This window comes from Melospiza melodia, chromosome 6 (assembly GCF_035770615.1).
Source record: "Melospiza melodia melodia isolate bMelMel2 chromosome 6, bMelMel2.pri, whole genome shotgun sequence".
Lineage (NCBI taxonomy): Eukaryota > Metazoa > Chordata > Aves > Passeriformes > Passerellidae > Melospiza > Melospiza melodia.
Genome location: NC_086199.1, coordinates 10,110,727 through 10,135,943, shown reverse-complemented (window position 1 = coordinate 10,135,943; position 25,217 = coordinate 10,110,727). Strand labels below are relative to the sequence as shown.

The 25,217-nt window shown below is 36.2% G+C and overlaps 1 protein-coding gene across 7 annotated transcripts in view; it reads right to left on the bottom strand.

Moving 5' to 3' along the window:
• PPP1R13B (protein phosphatase 1 regulatory subunit 13B) overlaps positions 1-25,217 on the bottom strand; it is a 69,657-nt gene that overhangs the window by 10,860 nt on the left and 33,580 nt on the right. For 3 of the 7 annotated variants that reach the window (XM_063159845.1, XM_063159844.1, XM_063159842.1), the window contains exons 4-10: positions 24,889-24,956; positions 7,592-7,693; positions 6,382-6,556; positions 5,814-6,010; positions 3,898-4,062; positions 2,913-3,093; positions 1,054-1,209 (exon numbers count right to left, since the gene is read on the bottom strand). In XM_063159845.1, the coding sequence (XP_063015915.1) occupies positions 1,054-1,209; positions 2,913-3,093; positions 3,898-4,062; positions 5,814-6,010; positions 6,382-6,556; positions 7,592-7,693; positions 24,889-24,956 (1,044 nt within the window). Of the gene's footprint in view, positions 1-1,053; positions 1,210-2,912; positions 3,094-3,897; positions 4,063-5,813; positions 6,011-6,381; positions 6,557-7,591; positions 7,694-10,921; positions 11,214-24,888; positions 24,957-25,217 lie in introns of those variants that run through there. The other 4 variants (XM_063159843.1, XM_063159848.1, XM_063159846.1 and 1 more) reach the window with 4 other exon arrangements.

Genomic DNA, 25,217 nt, shown 5'->3' with positions numbered 1-25,217 from the left:
AAAACAACAGCAAGAGACATGACACATTTAAACATCTTACCTGCAAATTCAACACTTTTCTATTAGAAAGACAGATACACAAAAACTTATTGTAAACAGCATATTTTTCCCCAGATAACAGACTGGAAGTAAATTCAGACTCTCTCTCCTCTCTCTGACCTACACTGTGGGGGTGGGGAATCAGTGGCACAAGTTGTCCAGGGAAGTTGTGGATGTCCCATCCCTGAAGGTGGTGTTCAAGGCCAGGCTGGATGAGGCTTTGAGCAACCTGGTCTAGGGGAATCTGATGCTAACACTTCTTCTCTCAGCCACCCCAGCTGCTGCTCTCAGCCACCCCACAGCCAACTGGCTCCATCCACCCCTCCAAATGCACCCTCTTGCTTGTGCCTGTAAACATAACACCCACTGCATTTCAGCTCTCACCAGGCCATGGTGCATTTACAGAAATACGACAGTGACACACAGACACAAAAGGTTTTGTGCATTTTCTCTGACTTTCCCTAAAATTTTTGTAGGTCTGGATCTAGGCTACTTACTACAGCAATTGATGCATGCTCCAAGTCCAATGGAAGGCAGCAAGACTCTGGGTATTGACTTGGGCAGATTGGGCTTTTATCCCATCTCTGGAGTCAGTGCAACACAGAAACTTGAGGTTTCCCACAAAGTAATTCAAACTAAGCCTCAAATGAAGTACCTCAATTAAGATGTATTTTATGCCTCTATCCAATCCAAAACACACTAAAACCCTTTAGTGATTGCCAGAAGTTTCTAACATTGAGAAAATGTTGAGGTTTTTCAGAGAAGACAACTCATCCCTGGTATACTACTCCAGTACTCCTGGGATGCCTCCTGGGATGCATTTGCTGCAAATCTGTTTCATTCAAAGATGAAAAGCAACTTCTCAACCAATTTACATTTTAACAGCATCATCTACACGCCAGACCACGACACAAGTTCTAAAGATGCTGTTTAATATGCATCTGTGTGCAAGAGCTCAGATGACCATATTAAAAACTGAGTTCTTAGCTAGCCAGAGATCTTCTACGGACTCACAGTGCTGGGTGTCAAACAGAGTAGGTGCCAGGCGGATGACATTGTGAACAGCAGACTGAAGAGAAGTGGGAGGTGACAGAATAGGATCCACTATTATGTCTAAATCAGAAACCTTCCAGGTGTCTGGAGATTTTTTCACACACCCACAGTCTGTCTCTACCGGACGCACCAAGGCAGATCCAGTTACACAGAAAAAGAAAGAAAAAAAGTGGTGGAAAAATTATAACAATGACAATGGAGAACATTAGAACAGGAACACTCAGATAATGAGAAATAAAAGCATGACAGTTGAAATAAATTCTCAATTTCTTTTCTTCCTGGGAGCATGTATGCTTCTCCTTACATAAATCTATTTTACAGAATTTCATTCAAGTATCTTCAAAATAATAAATACAAAGTCAGTCCTAAGGCAGAATAATTACTTTTATAATATTATAAGTCCCAAGGTAGGTCTAGAAGTGGGTATATATATTTTGGGAGGTTGATATTACAAAATTGTGGTTTTTAGTTAGGAAACTTAAAAGTTAGGAACTGTCCTTTTCCGTATGTGGAAGAAGGATCCATGAATCTGAAAACAAAACTGTTGCAAATCTGCACCTTTACCCCCTCAATTAAGTCATTCCATCTTCTTGAGACTTCTCCATAAAACCACAGTGATGGGGTTTGCACAGATTTTGAATACTTTTAGCTGATAAAGGTATTGTTAAATCACTAATATCAATGGGAAATACTGGAGTCTTTTTTTTAAGTTCTGTTAGGCCAGTTTTACTTTCTGACCTGGGGCTTTTTGGGGGGGAGCATTTCTGACATTCTTTCCTACAGAGAGGTTCAGATTGTCTTCTCCCATCTCTTCCTTCCCATCTGGAAATCATGATGCGAATTTTGCTGGAATATTCAGTTTTAAGTCCTTGACTGTATGTGAATATTGCAACAGCTTTTGTCTCCTAGTCATTCCTTATCCCCTTTTTGATCTCTCCTAGGAGCCCAGGTAAAATAAACCCTATGGTTGGACCAATGGGATCATGCATTTTTATTTGTATTATGTATATTTTACCAGCTTATAATTTCTTAAAATTATGATTTTTCTAAAGTATGAGCAAACAGATGAGATTCGCTGGAATTGAGAACTTAAGGCACAAATATGACCTGCTTCCTTCAGTCTCTAACAAAAATTAAATAATAATTCTATTTGAAAATTTTAGATGGAATTATTAATAGTGGGAAACATGGGAGCCAATTTCAGACACAAAGTTCTGAGGAGTTCTGGAGGGGCAGCTTCTTCACTAAATGGGGCAGAAACAAGTAAACAACATCAATGTTATGGTTATTCCATTTCAAAAATGCTTCAAAGACCACAAATTCCCACATCCCAGATGGAGCAAAAACCTCTCATAGTTTTATTCTATTTTCCTATTTAGTCTCTTTCTGAGAAGTATTATTATTATTAACTCATTAGCTTTGTTTTACTTGACAAAAAGCAACAAGGTGTAAATAGTTATTTATAATACAGTTTTCTACAAATTTGATTTCATTATTACATTCAAACACACAAAATAATTGAAAAAGCTATTAAAGACACAACATAGAATCTGTGAAGAAAACATGCCCCTTTTAGGGATGTACCAGCCAGTAAAATTTCAAAGAAAACACTCAATTTCCTAAGAAAAATTAATGGAAAGAAGCAAAAATGCCACAGATCAAATGACTGATGTCCAATCCACAGAACAGTATTAACACATCTAAAACTTGCCTCCTCCCCTACACCAATTATGCCAACACTGGGTCTCTGAAAATTACTCCTTTTCTTTATTGCCCCTTTTCAAACCATTTGTATTAATAAACATCACACAAGTACTTACCAGATTTTGATCTTCCATGTGTTGAGCTGGGAGCAATGGTGAGAGACTGTGGCTTAACTGGATCTACTGGTACAGCATAAGTGCCAGCACTTGGAACTTGGATGTAAGGCCCTACTGCTGCCACCCTTCCTGAAGCACTCAGGGATGACTGGGGTGATGAAGTTCCATTAATTCGATTCAACTGAAAACGATCAGAAAAATTGACACGTGAATGTCCATTTAATCCAGGCCCTTCTGCATGAACAGGGAGGTCTAAACTTGATTATCTACAACCATGCACTGTAGCTAGGACACCTTACAATTAAGTTATCATACTCTATGCTTCTACAAAAAGAGAAAAAAAACATGGTAGGAAGCACGAATTTTGTTCCTTAAAATCAACACCTCAAAACTTAAATCTTTTAGTCACAGAACATGTGTCTCTTGTAGATACCTATTATCTCTGTAAAGTCTCTGTCACTGTGTCTTTCTCAAGCAAATGGTCTAAAATGAGTTCTTAAATGATCAAATATGTATGTGTTGGGTTTTTTTAACGCAATACCTCCAGCTAGTAATACATATAGAAATCCAGACTTCATCTCTTAAAATCTTTCTGAGACTCCAGACAACTATTAAGCCTAACTTTATCAAACTGTTTATATTTTTATCCATTTTCCATACTGGAAGGTAAGCATTTTATAAAACTTAATTTTTTTATGCATTCATGCTTTTAAACATGTAGCACATAGTCATACTTTCCTTCCTAGAAATATAAACTTTTCTGATTTTTAATGCAGTATCATCTGTGCCATAAAGAAAAATAAAAGAAAACATATTCTGTCTTACAGTTTTTGGATACCTATGAGAAACCTTAGAATAGTTTTAAGAGACCTGCTACTTTTATCATAGGTAACTGTATTATTTGGGTGGGAAAAAGGGAGATTCTATGCAGTTTTTATAGGCCCTTGATAAACTGAATTGTGGCCCTTTTAACAGTTTATCTTACAGGAATGTTTTCTTTTTGACGTGCCTCAACTTTTTTCTTGTACAGCCGTTCGCGCAGCTCGTTGATTCTCTTGTCCATCATGGCCACCTCCATATTGCGTTTGTTCAGGAGCTCTTTCTGCTGCTGGAGCTTGGAGTTCTGCTCCTGGTTGAGCCTGTTACGGATCTTCAAAAACAAACAAAAAAATAAAACAAATAAAACCCCACTTGTTAGAACAGTTCTCGGCAAGATGGTTTGCAATGCAGTGTTAAAAAAACCCCAAAGGAATTTGGATCAACAACTTGTTCTGGTGTCTCTATGGTTCCACACATCCTGTCAAGTTAGCATCTGCAACCATGAACTACTCCTAGAAGAAAAAGCTGAGAAAATATCCTAAAAAAGCTAGTGGATGCCTATTAAATACATAGAGACTGCATCCTATTTATAGAAAATGGATTGAGGAATTAGGCAGAAAGACATTTCAGAAAATTTCACTGTGAAGAACTAAATCACAGAAAATGTTTGTTTAAAGTCATGCTTACCCAAGACAATTTGTCTATCACGAAAACTAAGTGATACAAAACTTATTACAGAAATCATGCTATTGATTCTGTTTCCAGATCCACACGAGACTTTGTGATGTCTGGAAGGGGTGTTAACTGAACTGCTAGTGCAGGGGCTCTACACAGATTTTCCTCTCTGCATGGGGATTAAACCGAAACCTTCACAGCAGTTTTCCAGTGCATTATGAGGTGGATTACTTTTATGGTTTAAATCAACCATGACACTCTCTATAATTACTTCTCTTGCTTTGCTGTTGGCATTTTTTCACACCTTCAATAACTCAGACATTGTCTCAGTGTTCTTATTTTCATGGTAACGTTACAAGCAAAAAACACCTGAGGCAAATTTAAGCCTTGATAAACACATATGGGATCACTGCAAAGCACAAGAGAGAAATCTTCATCTATTGAGCATCTTTGCACTTAGAAATACTCAAAGGCAGATATGCCTTGTACAAAGGAGGAAGGAGTAAAAAGAGAAAAAAGGAGACTTATTCCTAATGCATGAAAACAGAATTGATTAAGTTCTGCTGTATTTGCTCATCTAAATAAATGAGACTAATTTTGAAATTTAAATTAATTTTAAAATATGAAATACTTAAAATTAAATATATTAGAGTTGTTACCTCGATCAGAATAAAGCCCTCAAATAAAAAAGCCCTCAAAATCCTAATACATTAGCACAGAATTTGACAAAATTTCAATTTAAACTAGATACTTAACTACTTGCATGAGAGCTACACTCTAGATATAACAAGCTTCTTGCAGGAGATATACAACATTGATGCAGGGAATACTGTGTGAATATACTATAATTATTGCACTATGTTACACTATCTCGTGCAGGGAATATAGTGCAGCTTGCATTTCTAATTACTCTATTAAAATGTGTTATTTAATTCCTATGTATTTTGTTTATCCACACCAGACAATGTAGCTATATTTTTACAATACACTTTTAAAATTACAGTCACGTCTCCAAGTTAAGATGACATGTAAGTGAGCTTGCTATACCCAGATAAGTGCAAAATAGAGAAGTACCAAAATTAGTTTCACAAAAAAAAATTGAGAGAGATTAAAACAAATAATAAATTATGTAGACTTTCAGTATTTCAGTATTAGGGTCTGAGAAACTCCTTTCAAAACACTTGCACACTTTGTATCATTACATGTATAAGGAACAAAATAGTTTTTAATGCTAGTGAAGTTTTTTCTGAAAAAAGGCTATATGCCAACTACAACCTCACACATTAACAGCATTCCAACACACTACTTTTATAAGGTGTAACAGAACCAAATTGCCACTCATAAGAACAATAAAAAAACTTTTAAAATCTACAGTTGTAATTTAAATAGCATGTTTTTGTTACTTACCTGTAGCTCTTGATACAACTTTTTTAATTCTACTGCTGCAGGCCCTGTCATTTGTCCATTGTAAGACTGAAACCCGTTCAGTTTCCCTTTCCTTAAATCCTCCAGCTGCTGAGTGAGTTGATCCACTTTTAACACTGCAGCCTGCAGTTCCTGCTGCTTTTCCTGGAACATGGCACTTATATGCTCAATTTCAGTTGCTAAAATTAACAAGATAAAAATAACAAAAAACCAATTAAATAAGGCAGAAGTTGTTAATTTTTTAATTCTACAAATACTAATAAATACACCATATTAGCTCTACATCTAAAATACATATAAAATATTTGTATAGCAAATTTGCTAACAGTCATCAGATTTCTAATGGTTAAAGAATAGACTTATTCTGACTGTGTTTGACTATACAGAGCTAACAAAAAGTTCTGTTGCATACAAATGCCATGGAAACACAGAACTTCCATAAAACAAAAAAATGAAGCTGAGAACCTGCACCAATGCTATAGTGACTTAAAATAGAGCATTATTTGTTAGTCGTGCAGTGAACAGTAAATAAATTAAGAATTCCACATACACAAATTGCCATTCATCATCTTGCTGTAGTCCACTTGTCCTCTCATGGCACGGATTTTCTTCAGCTTTGTCTCCTGGGTTTCAACACGTTCTTTAAGTTTTTGGAGCTTTTCACTCTCAGAAACAGATTGCTGCTGCCGACGTTCTTGCTGCTTCAGGTAACGCAAACGTTGCTCCTGACAAAAGGAGGTTTTAAACAAGACAAATCTGTTACCCATTTATTAAAAAACAACCTCAACACATTAGCTTAGAAAACCCTACTATTTTGATCAGGTTTTCTACTTCCACAAATCAGAAAATGTTGTATTTCATTGAATATGTACCAGCCCTAGAAAAACCTCTTTAACATCAATTAATAAATCTGTTTCAGAGCAGAGATTCAAGATTTTTTTTTAGACAAAAAATAACAAATTTACATAGACATGTGAATACAGCCCTAGTCTGAGCACTCATTTGAATACATCTGTGATGCTTCCTCTGGCATTTGTTTTCTGCCACTACTAACAGTTTTCTTGCTGTTGGCAAAATAAATTTCCAGTGCTGTTACCCAGCTTCCCAAAGATGACAAAGTATGCCCAACAGACCATTTTAAGGAAATTGACCTGCTGTAAGAAAATATTCCACTTCTAAATAATAATTCTTCTGCTGGGTGCACAAGCAAAAATATTTTTTTAGTATAATTTCCATCAAGAAAGAACAACAGAATCAGTAGGTTGACTCTTAGGTATTCCAAGCATCAAAGGCATGCTGTATAAAACTTCAAACAACAATGTCAAAACCATTAAACCCCCTCCCCACTCTACAAACATGCTTAGATTCTTCTGTCTCTGAGACATGGAAATGCAATACATAAATTTTTATGAATTTGGCATATGCTCACCCCACCCCACTATTATTCTACTGAATGATCCCCTAAAGATGAGCATGGAGTCAAGCCAGTTCTACCACAGATCATGAAGGGGGCCACACATAGAGAAGAGGTAAACATACCCTAGCAATATTTTTGTAAAGACACATTACATTGGTTGTTCTAGCAGTATTTATGCCAAAAGACTGCACTGCCTAGGCTAAGATTATTCTGGTAAAATGATGCATTTCTCAAGCAATTTCTTGAGCTTAGAGCTTAACTGAAATGACTTAGTGTGTTTTTTTCTATCCACAAACTTATGCTTGCATATATTGAAAAGAAATGGTCTGTATATAATTATTACCTTAGCAACCAACATTTGCTGTTGATTTTCAATCTGTTGCTGTTGTCGGGCAGCCATATCCTGCAGTTCAGAAAGAGTGAGCTCCACACGTGGATTCCCAACCTGCAGGACAGAAAATATTCCATGAATGTGCTGATGTGTATCAAGGCATTCTGAGCTGAAAACCTAAACCCCCACTCATCAGGGGAAGGTTAAAAGCTCCTCCCAAGTCCTCAGAGACAGAGGAATGATGGGCACCTGTGAAAGAGTGAGGATCATCAGAGCAGAAGGGAGGGACACAGACCATGCAATGCAGAAGGGCAGAAAAAGCAAAAAAGTGGGAAAGTGGAAGGAGATGAGAACACTAAGAGACAAAACAAACAACAGGAGAAAAAAAGAGCCCTTATCCTACATTTAACTCCTCTCTGTTCAGATGTTTGGTAGCACTGGCACACAGTCCTGGTAAGGCACACATGATAACACACATACAAGCAGGATTTTAGACAGCAGGAGGATCTGAAGCTGCTTTCCTTTCCCAGTATTTTCAGCACAACTGCCTTGGCAGTTTAAACTGCTGGTTCACATTATTGACCTGGCACAGGACAAGACCACGTGAGAACCCTTAGATAAAGGGTCACTAAGATCACACTCAAAGATGGTGAAAATTCTGATATATTGGGCTCATTCAAGGTAAGGATCTGTGAAAAACAGTCTGTACAAGTGAAGAAAAGTAAAGCTGATTCCCTTCAGATAAGTAAATGACTATTAACTTTGAATGAAATGCAAAGTATTAACAAGGCTCACTCCTTTTGCATTTCAAAACTAACAGAAGCTAAAAACTTAGGATAGAGACACAAATGATGAAAATTCTTTAAAATTCATACCATGTGTGTGACCAAATTTCGTATGTTTTAAAACATTAATGCATTGTTTCAATATATTCATAATACTATCAACAAATATGATTTACATTTATAGACCAAATTACTTCAACCACACTTTTTGTATGCAACCTCAAGAAAGAGTGAAATGTTTCAAGAAAAATTCCAGAAGCTGACCTTTGCTATTCAGAAAACCAAAACTCATAACCTTAGAATTGTGGTTTAACCACAACTTCACAATTTCCACAGAAAGAAAATATCAGTCTTTGAAAAATTATGCTGCAAAGTTCAGAATAACCCAACATCTGTTTCAAATATTTACAAATAATTCAGTTAATTTATTGGATCAATTAAAAGCTGGACTATTCTAATAATTCAGTAAACACTGTAATTTTTTCACCAAATTACATGACTACACTATTAGTAAACCAAACAAACACTACATCACTTGCTACCCACAATACAGTCAACACTGCAGAAAAAGAAAAGATAAATAAATATTTTAGATATATTGATAAATAATACTGTTTCAAATGCTTATAAAATGGAATGAGGTTTGAACATTTTACATACAGAAAAAAAAAAACCCAAACCAAAACCATCCCCCAGTGCCCAAAATAGATCACACATCAGATTATGGATCTGATCACACCTGACCCCATAGGAAAACTGATTTATCTGCTTTGCTTTTCTGGGCCCACCCTACTGCTACCCAGCATGTGTAGCCTGCAGTACTTGTACTTCACTCTCAGAAACTTCTTTTTGAGACCACATTATCTCAGGCACTTTGAATGGCTGTTTTCATATTTCTACATCAAACTCCTACATAAGTATCAATTATCCAACCAATGCACAATACAGTAGTTTCTTTAAGCTTCATTTAAGAAATTAAAATACTAATTGTTTTAAAGTAATTGTATTATTTTTTGCTACCTGAATTAATATTTCATGTTGCTGCATATAATTCTTCAAATAAGACAAACATCAATCATGAAAATGAGTCAGATTTGGTTCACTAACTTTTAAAGCTGCTCCATCTTGGACACATGACATAGACATGTCAGATAAAATGTTTAGATAAGGTTATTGTCCCTGTTTGAACATTTTCCACAGAGCAAGTTACGAAGTGAAATTATAATGCTTATGGAAATAACAACTGAAATTCCTCTTATTAGTCAACACTAATGAAAAATTTTTAGAGTAGAGCAGTAATTAAGAGAGGTGAAGTCCACTCAAGATAATAATTTTCTATTTCAACACAAGGAAGAAGTAGAACTTACTAGTGTGTACTTTTTTTATTAGCATTACTTATGCAGAGAAGAGTCCTTCCCAATATTCTTTCAGGGCAAAGTAACTTGTACTCTCTTGTGGCCACCAAGAGAGACATTTTATTATTACTTACTGACTGAAAGGCACTAATTGGCTAAGAAAGTAAGGAAGCTTCTCCAAGTGCCATTCACAAACCAAAATGTGCTTAACTTGAGAAAACAAAACAGAAAACCAGATGCTGCTCCCAAACACCTTCAGGCTCTGCAGACTTCAGTTGGCATGGCCAACTGCGAGAAAAACAAACTTGTGCATCTGCTTCTGCTGGGCTCTGCAGGCAATCCTTACAAGGGGCTCAGAATGGCATCGTGGCTTCCCTGGATCACTGATTTTAAAAGTTACAAAGGGAGTATGTGTGAATGAATAGTATTCTCTCAATACACATTTGTGCTTTTTCAGAAATATGCAACATGCATCAGACAATGCATTGTATTCCCAATGCTTCCTTTCTTTCTGCTTTAATTACCAGTTGGAAACTAAAAACATTAATAGCCCATTATATTTCCAGTAGAAATTTTGAGTACAACACTGTCTAAGAAACACAGAGAATTTTTATTCCACTAAGTGATCTTGTTAAAAATATATCCGGACTCAAAAAGTGATATCTGTATAGGGACTGTGAGCATTTCAAAGTAAAAAAGCCATTTAATGACATGAAAATTAAATATTTTCTAAATGGATAATGTAACCTGGAAAACACAATAACATAAGAAATTGGTTTGTAAATGCACCAGAAACTAACAGAAAAACCCCAACCCAATTTAATCCAAGAGCTCAGTATTTTCACTGTTCTAAACAGTCATATTTGGAAGTCTCTCTCATAATGCCTAGCAGAAGTACTGTATTATTTTGTATCATGTAAAATGTAGAAGATTAATTATAATATTAATGCAGATATTAGCATCTCCTTGAAGAAGCTATTAACTACTGTAAAATGTTCCATTTACAAAGTCTAATGTCTAAAAACCTTCTATAAATGGCAAAGCACAAGAACATGGGAAACAGTGATAATTAACCATTTAAATATAAACACCCTATGAGAAATCTTTTAATGTTCACCTCACTGAATACCAATACCCTTTCACTTCAAGAGCTACACTATACTTAGGGGGAAAAAAATAGCTGAGGAAACAGAGCCTTGAACCTGTAACTTCACTCGCAGTTTTCTCCTTTTCATCCACATGGCAAAAGCAGCAAACAGCATGAGCAGAAGTCCTCTTCAACATCAAATCAATTCTTTTCAGGTAGACTGTTGCTGGTTTCAGGTCTCCAAATCAGCAGAGCTTCATTTTTGAAACAGCATGAAAACCACTGAATCCTTCTCTTGTCGAGATCTAGTTAAATTGATTAGTTCAGAGCTCTTCATATTAGTTGAGTCTGCTTGTAATAATGTGTATGCAAACACCCCACAGAGAAAAAGCCTGTCTCAGTCCTTCTCCAGAACCTCAGGCAAAGACAGCTCTGTGCTTTCAGCTCCTTAACGAGGCTGCTGGTTTCTCAGATTCTTACGTTTGTGCTGCTCCTAGCAGTTATTAACAATTCCATCCACCAAGGCAAGACACTCACCTCGCATAACAAACCTGAGCCTATCACATTGAAGGTCCAGACCTCCTCCTTTCTCCTGCAGCAAGGGAACCAGACCTCCTACAGAACTGAATTCTGAAGGAGGCACTAAAAAGCCACCACAAATACCTACTCCTCCAGATTCCACAGATTCATTTGCTACATGGTGATACATCAAAGCAGACAGTTTTGCTGAATTGTAAATTTCTTTTCATTGATTCACAGCAGCATTTACACAGGGATGAACTCCTAAATGAAATGCCATAGAGCAAACATTGCATTATTAGGCACTGAGAAGTATTGTGTATGTCTCACATAGGCAAGAGTAATTTACACCTATATTCACCAATTTCTTAATATTGACAGGGATCTTAAAAAAATTATACTTGTATTATTTAACATGCACTTTAAAAGGGCATGATGAAAGATAGCATTTGTAATGAACTCGAGTTTCAGCTTCTGACATCACCCTCCTACTACAAGCTAATATTTTACCATTTGATGATTAATATTTTTGAGACAGGTGAGATGAATAGTAATTAAACAGTTTGGGAACCAGTTTATAAGCAGCCTCAAAACAAATCATACTTTAGGCATTTAATTAAGGAAGCAAAACTCTTTAATATTTATTTCTACATATTAGTCTTGTCACCCTAAAAATTTATTTTCTTATTCCTCCTTCCTTTCTATGCTGTTTAATATCACAAACACCTCAGTCTACATACTTCTGGGCTATTATGAATTGCTTACTCATTGGCAACTCACAATGGTAAATGAAAAATTGCACCTGAACTTAAAATACTTCTTTGACAAGCAGGATGTACTGTAGTCAAGGGATGGAAGCAATAAGGGCAGATTCCAGTGGTTTTTAGCCTTTACTCCCAACAGAAAACTTTCTTTTAAGAGGAATCTAATTATGTCAATATTAAAATAAAAACCCCATGAGACCAACCCTTTGAATAAATTATTTTTTAAAAGATGATTAATTGGGATGTGGTCTGATTTTATACAACTTTTTTGCTTCCACATTTAACCCATGAAGAGAATTATTTCTTGTAATTTTCTAAATTTGCACTAGTAAGAACAGTTACTTTGAAAATAATAATAAAACATACACTAAATCCATACCTGAGACTGCTGTGATTTCAAAAGAGCTTTAAAGGAAAAACCAAATATTCAAAAGCTTTACAGGCCACTATAAGGACTGGTGGTCTCATGCTTTGGTTCAGCCACACCCAGCCAGTAAAGCATAATGTAACCAACTAATTGAAAAAGAAAAGCAGAGTAATACAAGAACTTACTAATCATTTCCTGCACACTATCTCTTCGGATCTTTTTCTAGGTTTGCAAGAACCACCATGTCATTAACGTCCCTTATCTATTTATTCCTTCTTTCTAGTTCACACCCATCTCCCACACAATCTTCTGAAGTTCCCTTCCCAAAACCCTGCATGGGGAACCACAGGTTCAAGTAACTCAAGCTTCCTGAAACTGGCCAAGCTCCACCTTCTCCTGTGCATATTCTTGTACACTCAATCATGTTCTATGAACTCTCACAGATTTTCTAGTCTTCTTCCTATCATTCCCCCCATCACCTGTATCCTTTCTCCCTCATTTAGTACTTCTCTTCTTGTACTTTGTTCCACCACTCTGTTCCTCTCTTGTCACAGCCAGAAATTAATCTGAGGTTAAACCACCAACTGCCAAGGTCAATGCCACTTAAAATGTGAACAACCAGCACACAGAGTTTAAAAAGCCTGTGCCTTAGCTTCTACTGTGGAGCCCAGAAGAGCTGGTTCTGGTTTGCCCATCAAAATGGTGACACAAAGTTTTTGCTTGTGTTGCACTACTTTCAACCATCTTTATTAAACCAATATTGTCATTCTGTCAGTATTCAGCCAGTTTATTAAAAAGTCAATACAGAGCAGCTGCTGAAAATAAAGCAGCAGATACCTCACCTGCAGCCCAGCTCCACTGTTTATTCTTTACATAGGTTGACACTCTAAAACTGTTATACCAATAAGGAAGATTTTGGCCAAATGACCTTTATAGCAAAACCAAAAAAAAAAAAAAAAATCCCCAAACCAAACCAAAAAAACCACAACAAAACCAAACCAAAAGGACTTCTCTGAATTCCTCCATACCTTCCTTCCTGTGATAGTAAAGGTAACCATATCCTCAAGGAGAAAAAAATGTGAAAGATACACTTTTTACCCAAATGGGGTAAACACTAGCATATCAAAGACTGAGGGGGTGGGGACACACGCCCATCACCAAACCAAAACCACAGTACTATTAGAGGCAGAAACTGCAAGAGAGAGAAAAATTCCAAGAAGCAACAACTTTGAGCTTGTGAAAGAATTTATATCCCCCATATGGACTTCATTGAGGAGACATACAATTCTGCTATGGCAAAAAAAAAAATAATATTTTCACCATCCTAAAAGGAGAGCACAGCACAGGTGAGGAAGATGCTGCAAATTGTTCCTGAGAAGGTTTAAAATGGCTACATGGAAAGGCACAGTAAATATTTAGGTCTGCACACAGTGAAAGTCAGCTTTCCATAATCCACAGCAGTTTTAAGTTGCTCTGACTTCCTAGAGCATAGGAGGGAATACAAAATTTATCTCCAGACTAGGGATTTACCTTTGCAGAGCTGTCAAATGCTAGAAATCTACAGAGCTACGTGACAAACAGAACTGGCAGATCTGGAACTAGGTATACGAGCATGTGGGCAAAGAGGGAGTGAAGTGTATTATATAAATGAGCATTTTCCCAGAAGAAAGCAGAATGACAACTATGAAATGAAAAGGGGTAGGTTGGAGTGATCTCCAGCCACTGAATTCCAGACAGGGATCAGTGCTCTGTCAATTCACAGCCTCTCCAAACCAGGGTGCTGTCACCCCTGTGGGCCATCCCTGCATTTCCTCCCTTGTGTGGCATTTACAGCAAAGGAATAACAGCTCTGGCTGAAGAATTCCAAACTGCCAGAGCAGAAGAGAAAGGAACAGCTTGCTTTGCCTGCTGAATCTACCACAAGACTTCCAAATTCTCCAATGCTAACCGGGACATGAGCAGCAGAAACCCAGACGGGTTCCATCTTTGCCTTAAGCTGCATTCAAAATAACAAAGGGGAGGATGTTCTAAAAAGCCCAGTTGGCAACAAAGCCTTAAGGGTTGCTGGTGAGAATATCCAACACACACCTTGGGTACCTGTCCTTGGCACAATAGTAGTGATGAGGAAAACAGATGGAAGATATCTGAGTTTATTAAGTCACTCCCGCATCAGATAGGTCATAGATGAAAAGTATGTGGCCTCCTTTTGCTCTCTGAGGTCTATAGGAGGAGATGGAGCATCTACTGAAGATTAGTGATTCAGACCTCTGTAAATTTCTGAAATATATTGACCCTGTATATCATCAAATTAAATGTGGTCATATGACCAAATTTTCCATAAACCTGATCTTAGTGACACACGCAACAAACAATCTGAAAATCCTTTGTCTAAACTCATGTGTAATGCTATAAAAAGACAAAAGAAAGTATCCGTTTTTATTTAAACTAAAATAGAGTTTTGCTGATCTCGACATGGATGACATTATTTCCAGTTTAGTGGCTTTATCCACAGCTCAGCCTTGCATTTTTTTTAATTGGGTCAGAAACATGCCGATAGCAGAAATCCATTTTAAAGAATCCAATGACAATAGCACGTGCCTTTTTTTAGCTTAATGGAAATGAACGAGCTAATTAAACCCAGTAAAGATACCCAGAATATTGGGAATTAAAGAAAATCTAACTAGTGGGTAATATCTCATGATAATAAAACAATCCTGCAATTAACATCACAAACAAAATTGGGTAATTTTACCCCAAAATCCTATTATAAAATATTATTGCATTATGCAAATAAAGACACTAACAGCTTCTTACAATAAAGTTGCTTCAACTGCATCACAGTTTGCTGAAAAATGTCACATTATCTATAGTTGATAAAAATCTTAACCTCTCTCAGTCTACACTGTCTTGTTAGTAATTCCTCCAATTTGCTCATGCTTGTGAGTCACTCCATAAGAAAATGTTTAAAGTCTACTCAGTATAAGCTACAGACTCCAGATTTCCTGTTTTCCCATATTACTTTCTTAGTGAAGCTGCTATTTTAAGCAGAACAGCTATGAAAAGACAGAATTTAACAAAAATGAAAACAATGTTAGAATAGATTTTCCAAATTAGAAATGGATTTAAGCATATATTGAACATCTGCTACATCTGAAATAGACTGCTTATAAATTACTTCTAGGAAAGTAGCATCTGAAACTTGTTTATTTAAAGCACTACTTTCTTCCTTGTCCTTGCAGCCACTTTTAAACAGCCACAGAAATCTTAAGTATGTTTATATTAATTTTAGTCTTGGCTAAAATACCCAGTAGCTGTTTTTTAATTAAACATCAACCTCATACTCCTAAAAAAAAGCATCTTAAAAGACATCATGCATTCTTGTTGAATATGAGTTGTGAACAAAATCTCAGACCTTTTTACAACATGGATCCTTTTACTCATAGTGATTTTGAGTCATAGACAAGTTACAATATACATTGAAAATACACTGTCTAGATCCTTTAGAAATGCTCTTGGAACTATATTTTTATGGGTCTTTTCTAAGAGCAACAGCTTATTCTGATAGGATTGCTAAGGATGATTAAGATGCAGTTACCATTAGTCTGAATAATGTGTTTAGCACCAATTCTGTGTTTATTCTGCCCTTAATTGTTTCAATAAAAAGTTTTTCTATGATGTAATACTGTTCATATAAGAATAGTAGAATGAAACATTTCTAAAACACAGAAGCACAGCAAGTTAAGTATCCTGTAACTGAAAGATGTGTTGTGACCTTAGTGTACAATTTGTACTTCCCATAAAAGCAAACTGTTAAAGGCAAAAGTTGACCATGACATTTTGAAGTAATGAGCTTTTGATAAAGTCTTAAAACATAAGAAAGATAGTAAATGCATGTAAGAAAATCTGATAAATAATTTCAATTCAGAGATAAAGTGTTACAAAACCCAAGCTGGTCTGCATTCTGGTCATGTGACAACTAAACCCAAAATCATTTAAATTGAAGTGCAAAAGCTGCACAGCACTTAAATAACATGCCCTCCAAAGTGCAAAACAAACAAATTTTGAAAAGTAATTTATTACCTGTTCACTATTTTCCCATCTAATTGCAAGAGAGCACATCTTTATTTCGCAGCAGTGCCCGTCAGCTGTAAACATTTCCGACGCTTCAACACGCTTCAGCTCCATCCTTCTGCTCTTTTCTGCCTACACTGCTGGTTTAACAGTTTGTTGTGAGCAAGCCAAAACAACAACCCTGCACATCTTACCAGCTCCTGCATGGCTGTTTGGCTCAGTGCAATCAATAGTAGGTAGGATGCCTTTTAATTTGACTCCATGTGGGATGCAGGTTTCCCCAAACTCTTTATCGATATGAAAAGCTGTCTCTGTGCATTCATCAGCAATCAGCTAACGGAAAAGGCTAGTGGATTTTGCCAGCAGTAAAAGACCTAATCACGGCAAGATCAAGCCAGCTGTCAACTATAATCAGCTTGATTCATTGCACTTTTCATATTCAATGGAAAATGTTGAGCAATATACAGTTCTTTCAGTTATCAGGTTAAACTGAAAGTGTAGGACTATAGACAATTTAGCTTGAAAAACACATGGATTATTTGTTCCTTTGTATTTCTGTAGTATTCACAATGCTGGGCCAAAACTGAATACCAAAGAAATCACAAAAATCATTGTTTTTTGTATGCAATTTTATCATTTAAAGTGATAGTAAATCATACCACCTGAAACTTAACAAAGAGTTTCTTTATTAACAGAGACTGACTAAGATTAAAGGCAAACAGAGTCACAAGAGATACCACAATTTTATGCAAATAACCTTTCCAGTGTTTGCAATTTGCTTTTTCCCTACATAATTCAGATTTTTCTTAAATCTTGCATGCAACAAGATGAAGATATGAGCCAGCAATAAAGCTAAAGCATGTGTGCAATAGCATAAATCAAGAATCTGCAAGCCAGAGAAGAGTGGAACAAGCCAAAACCTAGACCTAAGGATTTTTAAATATTAAACATTACAGAAAATACTAAACTCCATTAACAATTTCTTATGTATCTACAAATCAGGATACTGTAGAAGATAAAATCCCAAAACATTAAAAGCTGTAATTTACCTTGTCAAACTCACGATGCCATGCAAGTTCACCCTCTCTTCCTTCTTTCAAGAAAGTAATTCAAGCATGATTCACTGCACTTATACAAGAGATCCAGTCAAATGGGTCTCCATAAGAACAGTGAAGAACTCTATGTCCAAGCACAAAACAGTGACTATTCCAGCTGAATAAAGAGGAGGCTTATTTTTAGCAAGCAAGTAAAGGTATGAGCTGTGGAGTACGATCATCCACTAGGAATACGAGAAGAAGAACAAGTTTAACTCCCTGGCTCCTAAATTAGCCAGAGGGACTTTCATTTTTCTCGGCTTTGATCCGAGGAAGACTGCAGGGGGAACAAACTTAGCAGCCATTAGATCTGGAGGCAGCTGCAGAAACAACAGAGAAATAGGAAGGTTCACTTGCCTGGGAAAAACATGCAGGTGGGAAATAGGTATGCCTGGTGTCCAGAGGCAAGATGGACAGGAAACTAAATGAGCAAGTCTGTGAACATGGAAAGGTGTGTCAGAGAAAGGAGGCCACAGCTGCACTGCATGAGAAACACCACAGAGACCATGGAAGAGATGAGAGAAAACACTGATCTGCAAATGACACAGCTACATAAAAGACAGAACTCTAAATTTGGACTGAAAATGAATAGCTGGCCTTGCATGGACCAGTAAAGTATCCTGCTCTGAACTGAAAGCTGTTCAGAGTCAGAGCAGCAGTCTAAACTCTCAAACTTTAGCATTTAAGCTCTCAGAGCCACACAGTGAATTTCATAAGCAGTCTCCTATAATAATCTACAGAAATAAAGGAAAAGACAAGTCCCAACTTCCCTAAAATAACTTGATACTAAAATATTTGGTTTAACTAAAAATGATACTAACGTGACCGCAAAAGGATACAGCTGTGACAAAGGGCATTGAAGTGTACAGTGCAGGTGTAAGGGCTGCACAGCAATGCTTCAGAAAAATATCAAGTCTTTAAGTAACATTTACTTAAAGTAAACATTTACTGCATTTATATTTGAGTTTATGTGTGTAATGTTATGCATCAGCTGAAACACTCATTCTAATTTGTTCTAACTCTATGTAAGAGAGCCAAGCAGCTCAGGATCTCTGTGCAGTGACAACTGGAAGCAATTCTTCACATGCTTCATTTATTTAGAAATCCAGGGAAAAGAGTGAATTGTATTGCTCCATGTCCACAACACAAACACAGGAAAACAAATACCATAGTTAGAGTTTAAACAAACAGACAGACTTCTCCTCCTGCCCCTGCCATGGATATCTGCAGCTAAGTATAAAAAGTATATAAAACTGCAAAGCCATGAGTGAAGAATAGCAAAGATAGATTTGCAAAAACAAGAACTAGAGATAGAGATTCAGTAAGTGGTACAGTTTAGGTATTCTCTCCTCTGTAAAATGGGAACACATCTCTTGGCTGCTCTGAACTAGAAAACCACACATTCAGTTCCTGTAACTTGTTGAGCAGAACTCTTTGATTCCCAGAGAAGCAGCAGAACTACAAAATCCATTCACTGCAAATAAGTGTGTGCAAATGTCTGTATGATACAAGTCTGGATACTGTGACTCTCATATCCACAGCCCTCTAAACAGATATCTGGTATCTGGAGTGAAAGAGATTAAAAATTACATAACTACATGGAGAAGACATGGAGGAAAACAGTCCTTTCACAGGTTCCAAGTGGGTTCCAAGAATGCTCCCTGGTCCCAACTAGTCAAATAACCCTTAGACTCATCAAACCAAACTAAGTCAGATGTTAAAAGTGAGTATTAGTCATAAACTAATCCTAACATAATTAAAATTGTAATAGGAAAATAATCACAGAGTAAGTGGAATGAAACCTATGAAATTATTCTCACAAAATCTAAACATATAGTAATTTTGTCCATTATGGACTACAATATATTTGAGATTGCACAGGACAATTTAAAACACTGTTTTTATGACATTCCAGATCCAAGAAAGATGTGATTCTGCCCAAAAGGTTTAAAAAAGGTCTCAGAGGGAGGTATGAGGTCAAGAGCATTTGAATTCCTACAGCTTCACAGAAATACTTTCTAGAAGATCACATAATTATTAGTCTTTTAGAGATGTTCCCCTACATAACTATCCTTTACTGAGGTGTGAAAAGACTCAGATTTCTAGTCTGGCAAGAATTCAAAAGCTATTTGTATGCATTAAAATTAGCTTTAGACTTTAATTTTTTTTTCTGCTTCCTAATTTAATTTTTTCCCTTAAATCCTTTAGTTGGATTAGTTTTTCTATTTTTTTGAAGAGCAACATACTGCCAGCTGTCTGGAAAATGCTTCAGACAGACTTAAAGAACTCTATCAGTCTGTGGAGAATCCAAACTCTATTAACTCTGAGCGAGGAACTGAACTAGGAATTTGACGGTGCAAAAGGTTGCTGCAGGGGCAGCAAGGCTTCCCTCTAACAGATAAACAATTTTCAGAATCTATACCTTATAAAAGGGAACATCTCTGGCAGCCGGAGTAGCAGACAAGTTTTTGTCTCTTTAACAAAAGCAACAGAGAAATTTGCAGCAGAAAACTGGGAAGACTTGAATCTGACTTAATTACCCTTTTATTAGAAGGTCAAAAGGTTCCAGGAAGCTTACATTAATATTTCTTCAGGGAAAAATACTTTCCTGCACACTGTTAGAATTGTTTGTGCCTAAATTGTTTAAAATCATATTTTAATGGAATTATTTGCTTTGACTTTGCTATGAGACACCTAAACCTAAATTTCAACAGTGACATAGTTTTCTGTTCATTTTAAACAAATTTGATTAAAACCTGCCTTATGTGAATGGCAGCCCCTTCCAAGCACACTGTTAAATGTTATAAACAGAGTGCTTAATACTTACAAGCTTATATTAAATTGAATTTGCAGCTCAGCTTTGAAGAACAACTTCTATCCAGACTAAGCTCTTTATCCTTCAATAGTTCAAATGAGAAACTTCAAACAAATACATATAATGTATTTCTCATCTGAGTTTATTACTTCTGTTAAAAATGTGACTTGTTTGCCTTTTTCCTCACAATTAGATTTGTTATATCTTGAGAAAGAATACTTGTAAATGGCCCCCCATAACACAGTGTTCATTAGATGTTAATGCCTTTTTATCTGGTCACACTCATATGGATGAAATGGTTAAAACTAATGAACAATTTATAATTCTATTCAGGGATTTTGGCCCCATTTGTAAATCTATCTAATCTCTAAGCACAGAATGGGACAAGTCACACCACAGGCACTCAAAAGCAGTGTAGCTTTCCTGCGGTCATGATGGAGTGGAATACAGAGACTCCATCAGTAACCATTCACTCTTTGAAATTAAATCAGTGCTACAAAAAACTGCCTTGTGTATACACATATGTAGAAGTTCTAACACATCTGTTAATGGAATTTCCTTAAGAATTCCCTCAGTATAAGATTCTCCTGATACTAAAACAGCTGGACTACCTGTTGTAATTTTTGCTAAGAGCTTGATTTGAGACACTTAAACAGAAATAGTGAGCATGAATTCTGTTATCTAATCAGCACAAAACTTTTAACACTCAACTTCATCTACTGGTCACAGCTTCAATACTAAGAAAATTTGCAGGAGTGTGTCTCTGGTTTGGGATGATGGTCAAGTTTTCTTCCTCTACACAAATTTCCTTTATACTAATGTTAACACAAATTCTGTAGTGAGATAAAATGAGGTTCCACTTTGTATTTCTTGGCAAAGTCTCCAGTCAACATACATTAAGAAAAAGGCTTATTGATATCATTCTCTCTAAATCAGGGAAGCAATTTTACAAACAGCAAAAATAAGTTAAAAAATTGGGCACCAGAGACCACAAACTGAGATTTTATGCTCCTTAAGTAAATTATTATGTATAAAATAGTCTATACTTAAATATATTGTTATTTATATATAAGCAACTACAGCAAATGAGTATTTCTTCATATACAGACTGTTTTCATTACACTAATCTACTTTTAATCAGTCCAACACATTTGACTTCTGTCATGTTCCTGTACCACATCCCTTTTTTTTTCCCCCGAACTACATCTGTTTTCCTGTTTTCTCATCTCCAAGAAATTTCTGGGTTATCTGATTACCTTTTCACCTGGACAACTGTTATTATCCAGTGGGTGCTCCTTCTGGGAGAGCAGCATCTGATCCACATCTCCTGCCGAGGGCAGCTCAGCCGGGATGGGGCTCCCCAGACTCTCCTGTCTGCCACTGACCCCCAGTGGTTTCACCTATATTTGCTCTGCCTCACTGTTCACACACTGCTGCTGCTATGGAATGGCGCTTGGATCATGCCAGCACATCTGAAAGCAAACAAGACCCAGCATTTGGATGACCACTGTTTCATGGCCACCAATCACAGAATCAAAGAATGATTTAGGTAGAAAGGAGCCTCTGGAAGTCATCTGGTTCAATAAGCCCTGACTGGAGCAATTCAGACTGCTCAGGACTTTATTCAGCTAGATCAAAATTCCACAGACTCTGAAGAGTCTGTTCCAATACCTGTTATTCTCAATGATAAAACATATTTTTCCCCTTATTTATTTAGAATTCCCCTTGTTACAACTTGTGTTCAGCCCCAATTGGCTCAGTTACACAAGCTAAAGAATGGAAGCAGAGGAAGAGGCAGCTGTTCTCAGAGAAGAGAATCCCTCCTGAGACACTGTCCAATCTCCCTGGCAAAAGGAAATGTTTAGTTATGTAAGTCTGATCTTCACTCATCTGTACCTTTGTGTACTGGCAGAAAGATCAGGTCCCTACTACAGCATAATTCCACTTCTAAGAAAGAAAGTTGTAAACAAAAAGCAAACCCCAAAAGGTCACCTCTGAAATAAGAGCGCCTGTCAGTTCACAAAACCTCATGGAATTTTTCTTTTAGACTTTGTTATGCAGAATACAAAGCTCCCAGATGAATACTTACAGGTAAGTATTCTTTTTACAAAAAATATTTCACTGCTGGAAGAGACAGCCTATTCTATTTTTAACTTGAAAATAAACTAAGCATTTAAGCTTTTGAAATTTAAGCATTTACATAATGTGATTTTAAGATAACCAGTATTTAAGTAATTGCTGATCAAGCACATATAGTTTCAAAGAACAACAACAAAAAAATCTTATTGCATATGACAAAATGCCAATTAATAGAATCATCTAAATTTAACTGGATAGATTGCCCAAAATTTTTTCCAAGACTATTGGTTCAATCAATTAAACTAACATTCATCTTCAAGTTTTCTATGCATATCACATTTACAGCTCTACCCAATATTAAGCAAGAAATCAACTATTTCCTTAAAGCAGGTACACATAATAAAAATATACCTGAATGCAGAGTATTTGGTAAAATCTGAGCTGCCTTCAATGTTCCATTGGTTTGTGTTGATTTTAGGGCCAGTCTAACATTCAGCATTGCCAGCAACAATGAATAAGCCTAATGCATTACGTAAGTGTAAGCTGATTAAATCCTTGATCCTGAAGCCACCTCTTTTTCCCCCTCCCCCTCTGATTTAAAACTTAGCATAATTGAAAATCTTAGTTTTAAACACTTCCAAATCCTAATTTGCACCGTTTTTAGATTAAAACCCACTACAATTTTACATTACTATAACGCCCTCAGGTTTCAGTCTTTCTTCTATTTTCATAAATCTGGTATTTAATACACTTTATTTCCTAAACCTGGTAAAAGTCTTTTAAAAGTGATCAGTTCCCCAACAAATTTTAATTTTATGGCAAACTTTTGGGATCTAAAAAAAAAAAAAGAAAAATAGCTGTCCTGAATGGAATGAAGATAAAAATGTTATTCAAGTTATCAAGTCTGAGCTTTACCCCTAAAACTCACAGCAAATTAAATTCAATACAAAGCCATGCTATCATAAAGCTTAGCCCTGGCAAGAAGTGAGACTGTAAGGCATTCTGCTGCACATGCCAGTCCTAATTTCCAAATATATTACATCTCAAATGTAGTATCTGAGCTACAACCCACATAGAAGGGTGGATCAGGGGAGGTCATGAAAGAGTTATATTCCCCCAGCACTTTAGAGCACCATGATCTCACTACATTGTCAATATGACAATGGCAGCAGGATAAACGGATCCATGCAGCACAGGGTATCAGCCAGTGCTCTCTACAGAAAAGGAAAGCAATACATGATTAACTGTTGTGAATAGGGAAAAAATTCCTTCCCCTAGGTCCACATGCCATACACAAAACAAGCTGCAAAAAGCTGCAAACTGACTGAACAACTCTGTTGCTACATGGGAGAGTGTGTGAATTTTAAATGTTAATTATCAGGCAATATACAAACATAAAACTGTCAATCTGCACAATTTTTTTTAAGATTCTCAGCTTGAAAAAACTTATTTGTTTGCTTTTAAGCTTTAAGTATTACTTTACTCTAAGAACCATACACACATTTGTAATAAGTGACAGATCTTTATTGAGATAATATAAGTATGAATTAGTGAGTTCAAACATATTTATTGAAATTTTAAAATGTTTAAAAATGGCTAACTATAGCTGGAGTGTCTCGGTAAAGGCAGCACAATGGTCCTGAACAAACAAGAATAGACCATGCTTTGCAGAATCTTCATTACTACTGAAGATAAGAGAGAAGAAAGCAATAAGAGTTTCAGCTCAGGAGTAGAAGGCTTTTAAGCCACGTTAATTTTGAAAGAGATAAACTATGTTTTATGTATAAAAGAGAAAATGTTCGAGCCAGGAATCATGGGTTGCCTATGGTATGTAATTTGTATTTTTAATTAGAAACATAATAATATATTAGTTAAGAAACCTCCATGTGTAGAAATTAATCAAGTGCATAAAGCCAGTATAAAATGATGGCTCTGAGGTGTGTGCAAGCTCTTCTACCAGCATCTGAAAAATCCCAATTCACAGACACATCCTCATGTTTCAACATATAACAATATGTCATGAATCAGTACCAGTGAGATAAATCAAAGAAAAGATATGCGGACAGGCAATATAAGTGTGAAAGTATAATGTAGCTTGTTTTTACTTCACACAAAATGAATACAACAGATTAGAACATGAATTAATAAGACTCCAGAGCTTCTCACATCATGTAATTTCTTTCTAGACAGAAAATTCAGAGTAGCTGATGAAAAAGACACATCATCCCATTCATTTTCTAACAAAATTTTAAAAAAGCCAAGATCAATATATTTTTCCCAGTTCCCATCATAACACACTTTGAAAAGTAATAATTTTTAAAACACAAAGTGTTTGAGTGGTGTTGATCCAAACCTTTAAGATGTATTACATACCCCATTCTCTGTTCTTTTCTCCACAGGTATATTTATACCATTTCTTTGATTTTGGGCTTGACGTCCACCTAAAAGTAAAGCATCACTCTTAGTGCAAAGTTCAGTTTTCAACACAAATGTATTTTACTCTTGAGACTGTTCTCATATATTCTTAGAATTCTGTTCAAGAATTTGTATCAAACTTTTACCTGTGAATTTTTATTCTGTTAGTTCCAGCTCTTTCTTAGTAAAGTTACTTTTTGTAAGGAGTGAATCAGCAGAAATAAAGCCTTTCCTTCACAGAACTCCTCAGTTAAAAGTACAGACATGCAGCTCTATTTTCCTCACTT